At 44.5% G+C, this 18526-nt stretch overlaps 1 protein-coding gene across 1 annotated transcript; it reads right to left on the bottom strand.

The window, feature by feature from the left end:
• Positions 1-9547: 9547 nt before the first annotated feature.
• cyp26c1 (cytochrome P450, family 26, subfamily C, polypeptide 1) lies at positions 9548-18090 on the bottom strand. Its single transcript, XM_030070152.1, has 6 exons — positions 17884-18090; positions 15249-15473; positions 14133-14408; positions 12530-12688; positions 11522-11938; positions 9548-9895 (listed from the first exon to the last, which is right to left on the bottom strand). Exons 1-6 carry the CDS (start codon positions 18088-18090, stop codon positions 9548-9550), a joined length of 1632 nt encoding a protein of 543 aa, XP_029926012.1.
• Positions 18091-18526: the final 436 nt, after the last annotated feature.

Here is an 18526-nt window from a genome sequence, read left to right as displayed (position 1 = left end):
AGCCGTGTTTGTTTTCTTTAACTTATGGATAATATAATTTGAGAGTGACCGCTGAGGAGGCTCGCTCTCTGCCCCGAGGCTCTGCTGTCTGACTTTAGTTTAGGTTCTGTCTCTCACTGTTTCTCTCTTCTTCACTTTCCTCTCTCTCTCTCTCTCTCTCTCTCTCTCTCTCTCTCTCTCTCTCTCTCTCTCTCTCTCTCTCTCTCTCTCTCTCTCTCTCTCTCTCTGGTCAAGCGAGCTTCATGGTCACATTCTGTCTGTCGTTCGGTCGCCGTAACAAAAACATTTCGGTCCCAGATCCTTGATTTAGCCTCTGAACTCTGCCTGACCTCACACACACACACACACACGCACACACACACACACATACACACACACACACAAAAGAGTGCATACAGAAACGCACTCACACACAGATAGACACAAAAAGGAATGCACACACACACACACACACACACACACATTCACACACACATACACATACATACACACACTCTCATAATACACTTTTGCATGCAGTCAATCATAACGCGGTTGCATGCAGATGTACACACACATGCAAACACACACACACACACACACTCGTGCACACACACAGACACACTGAGGCCTCCACATGCGGTCGTTCCCTCACTCACACACAGCCTCACATGTATGAAATCAGACACACACACACACACACACACACACACACACATCCTGTGTTTTTGCTGCCATAAAACATGTTTTAGCAGTTTCATTTATTTATGAAGCTCTCTCTCTCTCTCTCTCTCTCTCTCTCTCTCTCTCTCAGTCTGGTTTCCATTCATTCCACTACGATATGAACATGAACTTTCAGAGCCTTCACACTTTCTTCACTCCAGTTTTCCATCAGCGGAATAAAGTCCTCCACATGAGTTTTCCTAAAAGCAGCAGCACTGTTGGCTTTTCAGGACTTTTTCTCCTCCGCCGGGGAAAATAGTCCCTAAGCGGGGAAACGTTTTGCTTTCCACAGCCAATGATCAGCTGTGTGGTTTCTGAGTGTTGAGGCAGAACATTATCAGGCGGCTGCTTCAACCACAAACTCACATCTAAATTCTCTGTTGTTCTCCCACATGACTTGATAAAGGGTTTGTTGGCGTGTTAAAATGTGGGGAAATTGTAGAAAATGGGCCAAACGTTCAAAAATGAGCCGGATGGTCCTTAAAGTCGCCGTCGAAAGCAGAAAATCACCTGGATTCCTAAACTCTACGTGCAAATGTGTATCTGTGGGAGAACAACAGCTCATTTGATGGAGCTGTTCGGTTTCAAATATGTGACCACAACATCAAGACAGGCGTTAAAAAAAAAAAAAAAAAAAAGTCGCCGTCACATGCCATGAGCAAAATAATGACAATCATTTGATATTTTACTGATCCCTGCAGGGCGGGTCTCGCTGCGCTTCAGGGAGGTCAGAGGTCGGCTCGCGGGGATTCAATGTCTGGTTCAAGGACACCTGAGCCGGGCAGACGTCTGCAGGTGACGGCGGTTCAAAGGGGAAGGACGCTCGCTGTCGGCGGCGTGGCCTAACGTGCTGTTATGGACATCGGGGCTGGTTTTTTAACGCGGAGTCAGACGGGACGTGTGTGTCTGTGCGTCTGTAGCTGCAGGGAGCTCGGCAGCCGTGAACTCTGCAGGCGGTTTCGGCTTGTCCTCCTGCAGGCTGACTGCTGGAATGCTGACATAACAGATGTTGTCTGACAAAGCCAATAATTATCTGCTGTACTGCTGCATCCCCCCCGCTCTTCCTCCTCCTCCTCCTCTTCCTCCTCCGCCTCCTCCTCTGACTGCCTCACCTTGGCACATCCACATATCTTCCAGTCATTCACCTCCATAAGTTCATGTAGAAAGAGAGAGAGAGAGAGTGTGTGTGTGTGAGAAAGAGACTCGTCGTCCCGCATCCTCCTGCGTTGACTCAACTGTGGTGCAACGGCAGTCAAGTCACGTCAAGTCAAACTTTATTTATACAGCGTTTCACACTCACGGCATCGGATTTCTCGTCAGCTGCTTTGCACTTCACATGAACGTTTTAAAAAGTTCACCTGGGAAACAAACCGAGAGCCGACATGAAATCATAAACGGGTCTATAAGCAGGAACTTTATGGTGCATGTCAACTTTATATATATATATAAAAAAAAAAAGCAATCTTCACAACATTAGAAACGAGGAAAAGATCCATCCGACTTCACCTCAGACCACTTCATTTTTTTTTTTTTTTAATCCCAAGACGTGTATTTCAAACCCACAGCTTCAGAGCTGCTGGAAGGTTTATTTCTTCAGTTTGACAGAGCCAGGCTAACGACTCCTATAGACTTCAAGTCTTTATGCTAAGCTAACAGGAAATGCCGTCCATAGGAACTGAACCAGTGGACGTACAGAGGCGGAAATCGGTCAGATCAGTCGGAATAAGTCGGAAAAAGGGTGTTTTGTTGGACTATCCCTTTGATTTACTTTAGTTTAGTTTACTGAAAGCCACCTCACCTGCTTCAGAGTCCTCACCTGCCGAGGATCTGATGATCTGTGAGGCCTTTGAGAAACCCTGTGTGTCTTTAGCACGCAGATTGAGGCTGGAGTCACACCTGCAGACACTTTCTTCTGCTTTCAATCACAACGGGAAAGTTCATTTTGTTGCATTTTTGTACTTGTGGCTCACACACAGGTGCCTAATTACAAGTCGAGCGGGCCGTGTAAACAAAGGCCACATGAGGCCAAGCGGCTTGTTTATTGGTCAGAGTTTCATCCTGGTCTTTCTCCGTGTTGGTGTGATTTGCTGTGCAGAGAGCTGGTCGCTGCAGACGGGCCTGATGTGACTTGGCTGAGGTGGGCGGCTCCCTGTAATGCACTGCTGGCCCGGGCGGGTCGGTTAATTTTTCTCTAAAGACCGCAGTTTTACCTCATTACAATAATTAGGTGCTCTCCAAATGACCTGAAGCAGCTATTTAGAAAAAAATCATTGTTGATGTGTATCTTTTGTTCCCCACCAGAACACAAGAGACACGAGTGTGACGGGGTGAGGAGGTCAGCGGCATCTGACCCCACGTTCACTGCAAACTGCACCGCCGCACCTGATGGCTCACTATTATTTCAACATATATTTATTCTCTAAAATGTAATTTTCTCTGACTAAGGGGCTCAAGCGATCACTTTGAAAATTTCCATCTTTTAAATTCCACTTTCAGTATTTAAACACAGATGATTCAAGCCTCCTAAATGTTACTATAGTGTGAGTGAAGGGCTCAGAATAGCTGAGATTTTTTTTTATTTTTATCGATGGATCGGTTTGCCCCAGCGGCTGTCACACACATTTCAAACAGTGCATGTCTCTCTTCTGGATGGGGAAGCTGTTCATTTCATTTTGTTGAGTCATCCTCGTGGGTCTGTGTGGAAACAGATCTGATTACCACTCCGAAGCGAAGCTGCGAGCCAGTCCTCCTCTATTTTTGCCCTCAGTCTCTCCTGCCTGTCTCCACTTGTATACTGTTCGCCCTAAACGCTGCCTAAAGGATTTAAATTAGGATATTTTATATTTAGGCATTTAGATGATGCTCTTATCCAGAGTGAAGCCTCTCCTGCAGACACTACAGGCAACCAAACCACAAAGCTGTTTTCTGTAGAGCTGGGACAACAAACTTAGCTCCTGACTGGACACCATCATGACCCCCTGGGTGCAGAGAGTGTTCGGCCTCGCTCTTTAGTTTGTGTAAAGTTTGATGAGGCTGTGGTTCTCCTAGAGGTCACTAGAGGTCATTTTCTACAGCGACGTCCAGTTTGACAAAATGCTCTGAACACATTTGGACTGCAGGGTTTGTGTTTCCCTCGTATGACATCAGCAGCTTTACTCTAAATCGCGTCAGGAATCAAAAAAAACAATTTAAAAATCGAAAAATTAAAAACTGAATTTGTGATACGAGTGAATCCGCGGTTTTCCCACCCCTAGTGTTTGTGAAATGGTGAAATATTCGTTGCAGTCCACCTCATTTGTTCATTTTGAACTAAACAAGTCATTTCATCTCTTCTTGTTTTTCTTCAAATAAGATGAAAAAAAAATCTGCCAGAGGGACGAGACAATCCCATTTGTTTCCTGTGCTGATCAACTTGTTTCCAGATTTTTTTTTTTTTTTCTTGAATCAGGTGTGATTTTCTTGATCCCAGTGGGCTGATCTGCCTTATTCTGCCTCGTTTCAACACATTTATAAAAACTGATTTAAACAAAGTGAACCTGCTTTGGAAACAAGTGGGATTATCTCATCCCATTTGCAGATTTTTGACCTTATTGGAAGAAAAACAAGGTTTTCGCACTAAGTATGACAGGAAATGGCCGGTTAATGTAGTGATTTATCGATGATGCTGTTTGCAGTTTGATATCCACTGGCTGAGTGCATGTTCACCACGTTACATACATTACCTTTCAGACAGGATTCACAGCTCTGTGGAGGTTTAACTCATGTCCTCTCATGTGCAGGACGTTTTCTTCAAAACAGACATGAGTGACAGCTGAAACAGCAGAAGACACGTATAGACACACATGCACGGGTGCTGGTGTATTTTTGAAATCATGCAGCCGGGTTTATAACAGCCTTAAGGGCCCAAAAGGTCATGGAAGTCCCTCTGCACAAGAGCGGCAATGTAAACTTTCAATTTGAGCGCAAAAAAGAAAAACACCAAGATTGCAGCGCTGTGGTTTTTCCGCGACAGCAGCGATGAAAATAAACTTTAAGAAAACATGGAGCCGAGGTAAAAAGTTGCTGTTACTCAATCCGGCCGGCTGAGCTGACTTGATTTTGGCCACCGAGCCGCTTATCAGAGTCACCATCTGACCCCGTTTTCCCCCTCATTTCCCAAATCGGTGTCCCTTATCGTGTCGCAGCACTGCCTTTGAACCAGAAAACACACAAATAGGAGGAGGAGGAGGAGGAGGAGGAGGAGGAGGAGGAGGGCGACGGTGATGTGGTGGAAAGCCTCCGAGAGCCTGAACTTCTGTGGTGGAGAGATTTTTTTTTTTATAGCTCAGGAGAGAAGAAAAAATAGATTTCTCGCGATGGATGAAAGGATATCGCAAATACACATCTGCCACTCGGCTTTGAAAAAACATTTCTCTCCTGTGAATCTCTCTCTCTCTCTCCGCCGCTCCCTCTGTATCTCTAAAGGTCTCTCTCTCTTTTTCCCTCTCCCTCTCTTTCACTCTCTCTCTCTCTCTCTGTCAGATCGTCGTTTTGTCTCTGAACTCATCAGAGACAAAGTTCAAAAGATTAAAGAGACACAGAGATGAACTGCAGCATAATTACAGTGCAATTATAACCATATAATGTAATTATGTAATTGCAATATATGGATTTTTATTAAGATTTGAATTGAACTGACATGAACGTTAACTCTCCAAAGGGTTCAAAAAAACAAAAAACAAAACAAGGTTGATCTTATCAAGATGAACATTTGTGTTAAACAACAGCAATAACAAAAAAATTAAGCAGTAATAACAGATTTTTATTTCTGATGCACTTTTCGTCGAAAGGATTATCTCAAAGTGCTACAGAGTTTTACATGTCCATGAGAGATTCAAGTTTTATGTGTCAGAGACAGAAAACGGGACGACACTGAATGATTTTGCTTGTATATTTTCAACATACGTCCCCATGCAAATAAACTGCATCCTTAATTCTGTTTAGAGGGAAACGCATTTTATCATAAATAAAGTTTGTTTCTGACATATCTTTCCTCCTGACTTTTATAGTGTGTCAGTGTCATGTGGTCAAGTTTAGGAATAAAGAACAGACACCACCGTCGCTTCACGTGGGACATGAATTCAGCGCCTGAGTGAAAGTCAGTTTTTGACCCCGCCTCCCACCTGATGCAGACATTAAACTGAGTGATTATACACATTTTTGTCATACGTCACAAGCAAATGTAATCCATGACAAAGTAAATTCCCCTAAAGAAGTAACTGACGGTTTAGTGCAGTTGAGCAGCATGACAGCATTATTTTTAGTGGAGAGAGTCGGAGCAACGCCAGCCTGTGATGGGAAGCGGTCACAAAGCGATTTCCAGAGCAAATAAATAAGAGGCAGAAAGATGGAGGCAGGGACTTTCTGCACAGGAGGATGAAAGCCGCCTCATCGCTGCAATCTCAGGACTCCCCTCTTTATCGGTGACCTGGTGTCAACCCCGGCTCTGCCCTCTGCACGGCCTCAAGATTCACAAAAAAAAAAACAAAGAAAAAAAGAAAGCAGTGGGCTGCTAATAGCTAATCTGATGGAGGGTGACAGGTTCGGTTCATCGACAGGGCAGAGCTCGCTCTCAGCTGCTGAAATCTCTGCGTTTCCCTGCTCTGCATCCGTCTGACGGCTGGAGCCACGGGTCACTCTGCAGAGGAAGCTTTTCCATGCAGGACATCAGACGTGCCGCCCTGGCAGGACGTGGAGCAGGTAGATAGTTTCTGTGTGATTTGTAGACGTTTCCAGTCCAGGAAACAGCTCCTAAAGAAACTCTTGGTCCCTGAGGGCTGTGGATCATGTCGGGCATCTGTCTCATAGTTTTTGTGAAAGAGCTGTTGTTGGGTTTTTCCACATATAAAACAATCCTCCTCCATCTCCACTGAATTAGGGTGAACTGAGATTGGAAACTCTGATTGCTAATGTGTCATGTTTGATGAATTTGAATTTAATTAATACAGCACTGATTTGGTCTGTTTCCGTGCTTTTTCATCATGACACTGATGCGTCTCATTGTGTTGTGTTTTATTGTGGTGTTTTGTGTGTGTGTGTGTGTGTGTGTGTGTGTGTATGTTGCGTTGCCCTTCCCTCCCTCCCCGCCGCCTCCCTGAGGCTGACCGCTCGCTGACCTGCGTGGCCGGTGGCAGCGGCGTGAACTCTGGTTCAAAACGTCGCCAAGTTCACAGTGACTGAGCGTCCATCAGATAACGACCTTGGCAGAGCTACGGGGCCCTGTAGCGGACATAATTAGGCCAGGCTGTTTGTGTCCCATTAATTTTCTGCCACATAGCTCCAGCCCATTCTCTGCCTGTCAGTGAAGGCGGTCAGGTGGAGGGCGGAAACGCCTGGTGACCTCAGCGGTGACCTCACCGCCACTTTTCCCTCTAATGAGGTCAAGATCTGAAACGGGATCATTTTGAGTTCTCTAGTGTTTGCTGCTGCTAATGCACTGCTGCTAAACTTACTGTTAGTGCTATTACTCACACAACAACAACAACAACAAGTACTAATGCTGCTAAGAATAATATCATACTGTACCTTACAGTACCAGCTTAAATATTACAGCCTACCTTCTTATGCATAAATGATTCTGTAACAGAGGGATTTCCCAAACTCAGATGTTTGAGGCACGGCTCCTCTCTCCAGGCTATATGAGGTTTCATCATTAAACCAACAACAATAATAACAACAACAACAACAACAATAATAATAATAATATTAATTGGAGAGCAAGCCCACCTAAACTCACTTTTTTATTTGCATAAAAGTGTCTACTCAACACTTTTGTGATAGCAAATTTAGTTTATGAGGTGAATTTCTCAGACACCATCAAGTGTATATAAAAATGTTTTTTTTATAAGGGGAAAATTAATTATTTTCTCCACTATTATTATTATTTTAAATGTATCATGAAATCACTGCTAATTAAAGAGAAACCTTGGCGATGGGCTGACTAGTGTGTGAGAGAGTGATACTAACCCTATAATAAGTTTAGAAACATACAATACAAATATTACAGCAGGACTGTAGCAACACAAATGCAACACTAAAGGTCTTAAAGACCATGAAGTACAATATAGTTCCTGAAAACTCTGACTATATTAATGATTATAGGAGATGGGGAATCGCTCTTCATTGTTTTACAGGTAAACACACCATGTAACAAACTGATAAAGCCAACAAAAAATAGTTTTGGTTATCATCTTGTAATTTACTCTTTACATCAACTGTACATCAGCTACATCCGATACACTTAATGCATAAAACAGGACAAATATATACAGACTCCATAAAGCGGAGAAAGTGCTATCTCCTTCCATGAATCCATCCATACACAAGAGTTTCACAGCGCGTCTATTAGGCTTCAAAAAAAAAAAAAAAAAAAAAAAGTCCTATAATTAGGTCAATAATAATAATAATAATAACAATAATAATTGTATTCTCAGTAATCACAAAAGTAATCTGCTCTAAAAAAAAAAAAAAAAAAAGATTTATGGCTATGTTCTAGGAGTGATACAGGGTTTTATGGGCAATCTTTTACATAATGTTAGTGGTTCATAGCTATTATCTATTCATAATAACATCAAATAATATTACTGACACTGCAAAAGTACAATAGGAACAATATGGCCTATACATCTGCATTTTAAATACAGCTTATTTGTAACGCTACTTCATTTGATACACACGTAATAGCATCGTTAACAGTATATATCACATTCATATAAAAAAAAAAGAAAGAAAACAAACATAGACTTGTGTTTTGACCTTGATGTTGGGCTTATTCCGGGTTGTGGGAATGTCAAGTGCAAGATCTGTCGGTAAAACAGTTTTGCGATGGATGTCATTATTTAAAAAATAATAAAAAAATAAAAACAACGAGACGAAGAGCAGCGCAGGTAGTTGGAGGTGAGTCCGGCGTCTCCCGTGTCCAACGTGGCTCTTAAGGTGTGTTTTCACAAGAGTGTTCAGCCGTTTTCCCGACTTTTCTGCTCGCCCTGTAGTGTTTCAGTGCCTTGCTCAAGGGCACTTCAGCAGGACAAACCCAGTTCCTCTGCTTGAAAATAAGGAAGGCGAAAACAGGCGCCTTTTCCACTGACGCACAATGAACCTTGATATTTAAATAACTTAAGATGCACGTGTGCGCTGTGGTGAGGCGACAGAAGATAAAATGAAAAAAACAGTTTAAGGTGAGTGAGTTTGGAAGCCGGTCGGTGAAAACGACACACAGACACAAGAGGTGAGGCATGCGAGCTGGTTGGATTCCTAATGAGAAGCAACAACAATGCTACAGATGAGTGGATTTTCAGTAGAAATGCCACTGATATGTCAGGAAAGGCCACAGAGACCCACACGGATACACGACGCACCTCGACACTTTAATAACTTAAGAAATGTTTGCATTAGCTGCTGAGAGGCGACAGACGCTAAGAGCCCTGAAGGTGAGTGTGTTTTTAGAAGTGGACCAGAGGACCGTGGGACTGGACAAACATGTATTTTTGGTGCTGTACTTGAAAATGGTTCTTAAGGCTTGTGTGCCATAGCATAACTTTTTTTATGGTGCGGCAAAGAACCGTTAAAGAATGCACGGATCGCTCCAAACCAGTAATGTAAATCACTTCATGTCAGTGGGAACGGCAGAAAGTGGCCTGAACTGCGAGCTCAGCGGCCTGAACGGAGCGGCGAGGTGGTTGCACGCCTTTTCTCTTGGACTCGGAGAAGTTTGCCAGATCCGAGGCACTGCTGGTAAAACTGCCTCTTGGGATTTTTTTTTTTTTTTTTTTTTTTTTTTTTTTGGAAAGTCAGTCCGTCTCTGTGTCTAAACCAGGTTGTAGTTGTAACTGAAATGCACATGCAGCCCGTTCACCGGGTGCACGATGGGCACGGTCTGCATCTTGGGGAAGGTTTCCGTGGCCAGGGTCCATTTGCAGGTCCCAATCAGTTCCACAGCCAGAGTCTTTAGGATGATCTGCGCCAGCTCCTTCCCCACGCAGCTCCGCACGCCGCCGCCAAACGGCACGTAGCTGAACCGGGACGACCGGCTCTCCTCCCGGTCCGCGCCGAACCGGTCCGGGTCGAACAGCTCCGGGCTCTGGAAGACCGCGGCGGTCTCGTGGGTGTCCCGGATGCTGTACATGACGCTCCAGCCTTTTGGGATCTGGTAACCCTGAGAGACGAGGAGATGAGGAGAGGAATCAGTAAAGACGTTAGTAAATATTTGTGAGTACGACTGCTGGTGCAAATACTTTAGAATGGACATCTATTCCAGTACTAGTACATGATCGCAAACAGAAAAAAAAATCGATGTGGCACCAGAGAACGAATCAGCGGGATTAAAGTTTTTTTTTTTTTTTTTGTGTAAATCTATTTAGATGAAACTGTCATGATTCCTATGAGGAACTTCGGCTGCTGAAACAGGATACAGAATGAAAAAAAAAAAAAGTCAACAGTGATGATGACCTCCTCTATATTTGGTGCACCTTGCCCTGGATGTAACTTTTGTAATTTGGGCCAGTCAGGTTTATATTAAAAATACCAAATACATCATTTCCCCAAGTTTCATACAAAAAAAAAACAAAACAAAAAAAAAAAACAAAAAAAAAAACAAAGGCCAATCCATAGTCCCATCCCCAATTCTCTGATAGAGGGGGACAATAAGAACCCAGAAAAACTATGATTATATAAACAAACACACCAGACAGTTTTATCATTAAAGAAGCAAATTATCATTTTCTGAATAAAATTATGACGGTGTCTGGATTGCAAGATTTAAAGGGCATGCATGCAAAACAGCAGATGTAGCAATTAAGTTTATTCACGCAATTTTCTATTGGTTTACTTTTGATGTAACCTCAATTAAAAAGAGTGATCATTCATTCATTCATCCATTCATTTTTTCATTCACATTCTCCTCTATAACCAAATTCCAGTTACGTCTGTCCTTCCTCTCCGGGCTTTAACAGGATGCACTTGAGCGAACAGGCACAATGGCGTTTTCAACACCGCGCCCTCAATCACCTCTCAGCTATAGGGCATTTATTCTCTGAGAAAGAGATGCATAAATGGCATCACGTGTGCCTGAGTAGTATTCTGAGAATCGCCCTTCAATCGCTTGACGCTCCAATTTGAACTCCAATTGCCCTTCTGCAATGAACACAGCAAATTGGGGGCAAGCCGAGGCCAGAGTAGGGAGCATCTGAGGACAAGTCGTTTCTGAGCAGAGGCTGCACAAAAACCATATCTACGTGTGTCAGAGTGCAGCCAGGCATGCTGCACCGCAAATGGACCATGAGGATGATAACACAACAAAACAGAATTTAATTGAACAGAGCTTTTACTTCGCCTGCAGCAGGTTTTTAAGTAAAACCTCCCGTGAGACACTCCTCCGCTGTTAGATATCAGTCATTTGAGATGCTCCGTGTTATTTTTTGATGCGTGCAGTAAATACTTTGGTGAAGCCATGTTCTCTGAACATGCCTTGGCCTCTTCCTCTTCACTTAGAGATTTATTACATTGCCTACAACGACTTTTGATAACCTACAGCTGAGAGGCATGAACTTGTTGCTTTTAGCTTTGGGTTATAAGGGAAGAGAAAGTCATAGGTTATAGTCTAGTAAGAAGATTTTCAATTGAGAAAAATTCACTCAGCCCTTCACTCAGCATGTCTGCAATCACTTTCTGTAATCATGAAGTCAAGTCAGATGAATTTGGGCAAGCTCTGATTAAGAAAAATGCATCACAAGAAAGGGTCCATGAATGCAACACATATTGCCAATGTGACACTTGAACTTACGTCCAACTCAAACGTCTGCAGGGCTGTCCGGTAACCACCGGAGACCGGCGGCAGGAAGCGGAGCACCTCTTTGACCACGCAGTCCATGTAGCGGAGCTGGCTCAGTTTCTCCAGGGTCAGATGCGGAACGTGTGACTGGGACGGCGGGAAGCCATTCCTGTCAGCTTGATCGTACTGATGAGTTTGACTCCCTCCGTTCAGGAGGCAGGACGTCTCGGCGGAGGTGTCCCTCTCTGTCTCCGTGGTGACGCCGGATGGGATGCGGCTGTCGTGGGAGTCGTAGCCGAGGCCCTCGTTCTCCAGCTCGGCCCTCGCCCGCTCCACCACCGCCGGGTGTCGAAGGAGCTGCAGCACCAGAGAGGTGGAGGCGCTGGCTGTGGTGGAGTGAGCGGCGAAGATCAACTCGACTGCTGTTTCCTGCAGAGGGGGGGCACGGATTGGTTTCATATTATATCACATCATTTCATATTAAGAATGAATCTGCAGTAAAAGGTGAAGACCTGGACAGAGGGGCTGATTATGCAGCCCATGCATCAAAAAATGTTCTACACAATGCCAGAAAACTGCTCAGGCTTCGACCACTGCAGAATCTAGGAGAACCTTTCATGGTGCTTTAAAGAACCATTTACAGAAAAAGGTTCTTTAGCACATCAGCTCAAGTGGTTCTACGTAGACGTATTTCATGCACCCAGTTCCACTGCCATCTGGTACTCTGAACAAAACAGGTTTGACATAATAGCAGAAACCTGCTCTGTGGCCTTGTTCCACGGCAGAACTGTTTTTCTTGCTGTAAATAGCCCCTCAATTATGCAGGAAATACTCCAAACCAGCAGTTTTAAGGAAAAAAAATAAAACAACCACACAGGTCTTTTTAGTAAGCTGCACCTTTTCTTTAATTTGAACAATTCAGAGAGTTGTTGCCTTTCCATAAATACCCACCGCTCTAACTACAGAGCCTTGGAGGGTGTCGCACAGTGGATCTAGATCAGATTCTCTGGCTTCTGGTACCTTGAGCTCCTGGACGCTGAGCTGGTGGCCGAGCTCCTTGGAGCTGGACAGCATGTAGTCGAAGGCGTCGCAGTATTCCTCCTCGGCCTGCTGCCTCTCCAGCTTCTCCTCGATGATCTTGGCCATGTTGGCGTGCAGAATCTCCCTGGCTTTTATCCCCTGAGCAGACAAAACACACAACTGGCATTTGTATGTGTTGTTTTATAATTAATATGCGGGAAGGTGAACTATGACGTATGGTCAGTGATCATCATAAAATCATCATAAAATTTCATAAAAGCATGTATTAGTTCTTTGTCATCCTTCAAAGAATATAAAAATATCTGTTTTGCCACTCTCTATCACTGATTTTATCCCTGAGCACAGCAGGGATTCACACGATATCAGGTTCATACATTTTTTTACATTTCCTGCTCTAAACATCCGCTATCTGGCAGCTCTTTCCTGCTGCACAGGTTTTCGGTTTGTTAGCATGAATAGCCACCATGACTGCAAAGGCAAAGACAAGAGCAGCATCCACTAAGAGTCAAACTACATGAACGGAAAGCAATGATCACTTATCAAAGATGCATGCAAAACAATAAGAAGAATCTTGCAAGCGGCCTCTTTTAGTCCAAAATTTCTGACTACAACAAACGACAGTGGAGGAGGTCGTAATAACGGAGCTGCTGCAAAGAGGCAGCGTAGACGGCAGCGGCCTGTGAGGTCATTAAACACATCACCACAGGAGGACAGTGGTCGGTGAGGTCATTAAACACATCACGACACGACAGGATAAAGAATTCTTTTCTGTAATATTATCAATTTTTTTTTTTTTTCCCTCATGTCTCGCTCATAGTCCGGTCTCTCCTGAACAATCGGCTGCACTGCCCTCATGATGTCTGGAGGTGCTGCTCTGTTTCATCTGTATCCATAAGCTTCCTGAAAACCTGCACAAATACGGAGGAAATGAACGCAGAGTACGGAGAGACGGCTCCATCAGTATCAGTATCCGTATTTAACACCGGACATAAATGAGCCTTCACTGTTCTATGCGGAGGGTCATCCAGATCACGGTATATCTACTAAGGCAAGGCCACTTTGACCTCTAGGAAATGTTGAAAATTTTGTGACTCATCTGAGAAACAGCACTGAGCATGTTTCTTAGATCAGCAGTGAAACATCTTCATCAATACCTCTAGATGCCTCACTATGATGTATACTGCTTAATCAGTTATTATGATTTCTATCGGGCCAAAGTGATGGGCGAACTGGACTTCAGGAAGGTTCATGCTTCCAGCCCTTGAGTAATGAGTTCTAGCTTCTCCCTTCTGGACAAACAGGTGCAAAACCAAGGAATTCAGAAAAGTTTCCAACCAGAAACTAGTGCACTGCTAAACAGAAAAATAACTCCCACTCCAGGTTTTAATCCATGTGAGTATGGATATAAATTTGAGCATAGTTTGGTACTTTCTTTGCAAGATATGTATTGCATTCATTTAATCTTGAATGCTGGATCTCCTGCGTGCAAAACAAATTTCCCCTCAGGTGCCGATACCTGTGAATCATGACTGAACCTTGATCGGTGGTTTCCATATTGGACCGTGTGTTCACCCTGTCTCACCTTGCGCAGGCCGCTGAGCGGGGCGTCGATGGGGAGGGAGAACAGGTTGTTCATCAGCTGCTCGAAGATCTGAGCCAGGTAAACGATCCGCTCCTCCTCCATCTCCAGGCCCAGCAGCACCCTGACGGCGATGCGGAAGGTCAGCGACTTGGCGGCGGCGTAAACGTCCACGGCGCCGGGCTCCGAGCACCACTTGGCGATTTCAGACTTGACCACGTCCTGCAGCCGGGGCAGGTAGGACTCCAGAGCCCCCCGGCTAAACACTTTAGCCAGGATCTTGAAAGGGGAAAGAGTAATAAAAAGTTATTACCAGGTACAAGACACTCAACACCCCAGAAAACAAATACTGTGTTAATAGCAGGAAAAGGCAGGACAGGATTGTGGGGAGGGTTTGGTTAAGACAACATGCAGCAACAGCACGGCATTCTCTTAAAAAACAGTTTCAAGCTTTTTTTCAACACATCTGACTGATATCATATATGTTAATTTAACACTTCAGTGGGCTGTTGATGAAGTGAATCACAAATCATGGATACGTTATTGATCCCCGAGGGGAAACTGAGTCAGTTTCAGTTGCTCAAAGTCTCAAGAGAAGCATAAGTGAATTTATAAGAAAAAGAAATGAAATAAGAAATACAAAAAAATTTAATGTTTGAATTATGTATAATGCACTACTGAGTTATTGCACAGTTCATGTATAATATTATTGCACATTAAAGTAGCTATAATAATCAGCTGAATAGTGTGCAGTTATGCAGTCTGTTCATTAAATACGTGGATTGCGTCTGTGACCTTTAGGTTGTAGACCGCTCTCAAAACCCTCAGACCACATGAACGTCTCTTAAAGCTCCTTGCAGCGTCATGAGTGTGAACAGACATGTTTCAGTGGAGCTGATCGCAGCTGAACTGATCCACTGACCCTGACAGCATCACCGCACCACAGACCCCTGTCACTATTATTCTCAAGCAGATTGGAGTTTTTTCTCATGCAAATGTTTCTCAAATGCAGAGCAGGAATAATCTCCGTTTGGCTCCGACCCCTGACGTTCAAACTGCAGTGCTGTTTCTCATCAACCCAAAATGAACCCTGAACCACTCTCTCTGTCTCCTCCTTACTTTTCTCTTCTTCTTGTGCAGATCACCGATGGAGTTGACGAGGGTGTTGGGTCCCAGGATGATGCGGGTGCTCTGCGGCCACTGCGTGCACACCAGGCTGTGCTCGCCCAGCAGGATCTTGCGGATGTTTTCAGCACCAGTGACCCGGATGACAGGTTTTCCCAGGAGGTGAGTCTTAAACACATTACCATGCCGCTCTCGCCGGGAGATGTGGAAATTTGAGCCCTAGAAAAAAATGTGAGAGAGAGAGAGAGAGAGAGAGAGAGAGAGAGAGAGAGAGAGAGAGAGAGAGAGAGAGGGTATAATGAATATAGAAAAACCTTTAATGTCCCTCTCAAGTGTAATATAATTTTTGTCCCGTTGGCAGGTGGGGCCTAAGGATGGCTCGAAATTCTTTGCACAGCTTACCATGAAATTTGGTGAGGACATTCATGCTCCCCGGAGGATGAACCCTCTCAGTTTTTATGACCTCATGACCTTTCCCCTAGCACCACCCACAGGGCTAAAACGTCAACTTTGCACTCATGAGATCATGAAATGTAATCAGTGGATTGCCTGATGATTTTTGGTGACTGCATTCATACTCCCCAAAGGAAGATTCCTCTTGATTTCGGTGACCTCTTTGGTGACCTTTCCTCTGGCGCCACCCTCAGGCCAAAATTTCAAATTTTATATCTCACAATCTTGGGCACACTGCCACAAACTTGGGGCAACTTATTCCTGCTCCCCTGAGGATGAACCCTGAAGACTTTGGTGACCTCATGACCTTTCCTCTGGCGCCACCCTCAGGCCAAAATGCGCAAATCCTAAGGGATCCTGCCTCCTTTCAGTGTAATGTAAACATGAACATGGCTTGGTTTCCTTTAACTGCATCCAGTGCTAATATTATTCATTTATTTATTTATTTTGCTTTCAGGATTCATCTGTGATTTATTTCTTTATTTGTTTGAGGTGAAGTCTCTCAAATGAAAAAAAGGTCATAGCCAACGACATAGGTGATTTATGCACCAAGAATAACCTCTGCACCGTGATTCAGTAATTTTTTAAAACACATGTAATATCGCCATCATATCTCACCACATTTAACAGGTTTTACCAACAGAGTGATCCAACAATCCCATTCATTCTCCACAAATAAGAGACCTGGCAGCCCTTTAGTGCTGTCACATTTTAAGTAACAATACAAAAACACACCATTCAAATGGGAAATAGACAGAGGGAGAGAGAGTGTCAGGCAAGCCGAGAGAGAGAGAGGTAAAGCAGGGTTTAAGTTTGTAAAGGTACATAATATTTCATGCATAAAGCTTCCCAGATAAATGAATTCATACACTCAACAACATAACCACAGTACTTTTCTCAAGGGTGCAAAATGTATTTGCAGTTTTTTTTTTTCAATAATTTGATCATATTCTGTTCCCTTTTCTTTACTTAATATATGCACTTTAATAGCTTTTATCACTTTTATTATCACTGTATATTTCCCTGACCCAGGTATAATTTCTTCTTGGCGTGTTAAATCCTAAAAATAAAGCCAGTAAAGCATGTTGATATTGGAGAGACGAGAGAAAACGTTCAGATTTAGATTGAAGTTGCGTTGTAATGATGTTATTATTACATGGCTGTTATTTTAACTTTAGCAGACTTAATTATTCTTATTCATACCTTTTTAATCTGATGTTATTGCCCTCGGGAATGTGCTGTGGCAACACTTCATCTGTGTATTGTCATGCCAATAAAACCTCACTGAATTGAGAAACGGACTTGGATTGACAGGAAAAGAAAGAAAGAAAGAAAGAAAGAAAGAAAGAAAGAAAGAAACATACACCACACACACACACACACACACACACACACACACACACACACACACACACACACACACACAGAGGAGAAGGTGTTACAGTAAAATCACGTGCGCTGTAAGAAGGTGCTCTGACTGACGCCCGGTGTGAAGTGGACGGATGGATGGAGGGAAAGAAGGAGATAAAGTGACATTCCTAACTGGTAGACAGAGAGAGAGGTGTACGCGCGTGTGTGTACGGCTGTGTGTGTGTGTGTGTGTGTGTGTGTGTGTGTGTGTGTGTGTGTGTGTGTGTGTGCGGGTGGGTGTGCGCAACTGAACAGAAAACGTCTGTTTTTTCACCGCAACAAGAAGGAGTTGCGCATCAAGTCCGCACATGTCGCATTAACAGCACAACTCAGCCTGCATGAAGAGTCCGCGGGCCCTCTGAAGGCTCCGCACGCTCTCCTCCGATAGGTTATCAATAAACCAATCATCACCACAGGCTGCGCGCGCGCTCCTGTTTATGGCCGGAGCGCGCGGGCGGTGATGCTGATGAGGAGACAAACTGATGAAGAGGGAGCAACAGAAATAGGAAGCAGCCAAGATGCCCCCCCTCCCCCCTCCCACACACACACACACACACACACACACACCACACGTGCACAGGAACATGCATGCGCGTACACATACGCACAACCACATGCACGCGCGCACACAGGGCTAACCTATATTTTGGAACGCTTGTAAAAAAGCGAAAACTCCAGCAGCCCAGACGTGCCATCTCCATTCTTCTCTCTCTCTCTCTCTCTCTCTCTCTCTCTCTCTCTCTCTCTCTCTCTCTCTCTCTCTCACCTGGAAGAGCCAGTGGAAGGTCTCGCCGACCAGCGGCCAGCCCATGGAGCCCTTCGGCAGCGGGAGGCTGCTCTCTTTGTCCCGGGTGAAGCTCCAGCGGAGGCTCCACAGCTGCTTGGTCAGCGCCAGCAGCAGCAGGGCGGACAGCACCGAGGTGAGCGCGGCGGCCAGGGCCGACAGCGCTCCGAACTGAGCCAGGGCGAACATCTCCTCCGAGCCGGTCCGGTTCCCAGCATCCACCTGTGTCCGTGCGTAAAGGCGCAGCCGCAGCGTCCAAAAACCCTGTCCTGCCCAGCGGTCCGGCGGTGCGTAATTCTTATGCACTTTCTCCTCCTTCCGGCCTCTTCTCCTCCTCGTCTGCCCTTGTAAATTCTCTACAAAAAGAAAAAGGTGTGAAAGTTGAGTTTGGGTGGGTTTCTCCTCCACCACATCAGAAAAACAGAAAAACAAAGAAAAGAGAGCGAGAACTCCTCTCTCGGCCAGGAGTTTTTAACAACACATGGTAATACATATTATTACACCTTAGATATCAGCTGCCCCATTCGTCAGAAAAGTGTAGAGACATGATGCTGTATGTTGATCCATTTGGATATGTCTTTATCTGCTTTATTTTTCCCGGCATTCTCCTCCCTCCTCTCTTCAC

This window comes from Myripristis murdjan, chromosome 15, assembly GCF_902150065.1.
Source record: "Myripristis murdjan chromosome 15, fMyrMur1.1, whole genome shotgun sequence".
NCBI classification, from domain to species: Eukaryota; Metazoa; Chordata; class Actinopteri; order Holocentriformes; family Holocentridae; genus Myripristis; species Myripristis murdjan.
Note: the sequence above shows the minus strand (reverse complement) of the source record. Positions and strands in the feature narration are given on the sequence as shown.

Coding starts and splice junctions, on each gene's coding strand:
- cyp26c1 (XM_030070152.1), bottom strand. CDS start 18,090: ATGTTCGCCCTGGCTCAGTTCGGAGCGCTGTCGGCCCTGGCCGCCGCG. Junction 12,689..14,132: donor CGCTCAGCGGCCTGCGCAAG/GTGAGACAGGGT, acceptor TTGTCTGCTCAG/GGGATAAAAGCCAGGGAGAT. Junction 9,896..11,521: donor TGCAGACGTTTGAGTTGGAC/GTAAGTTCAAGT, acceptor CTCGTCTCTCAG/GGTTACCAGATCCCAAAAGG.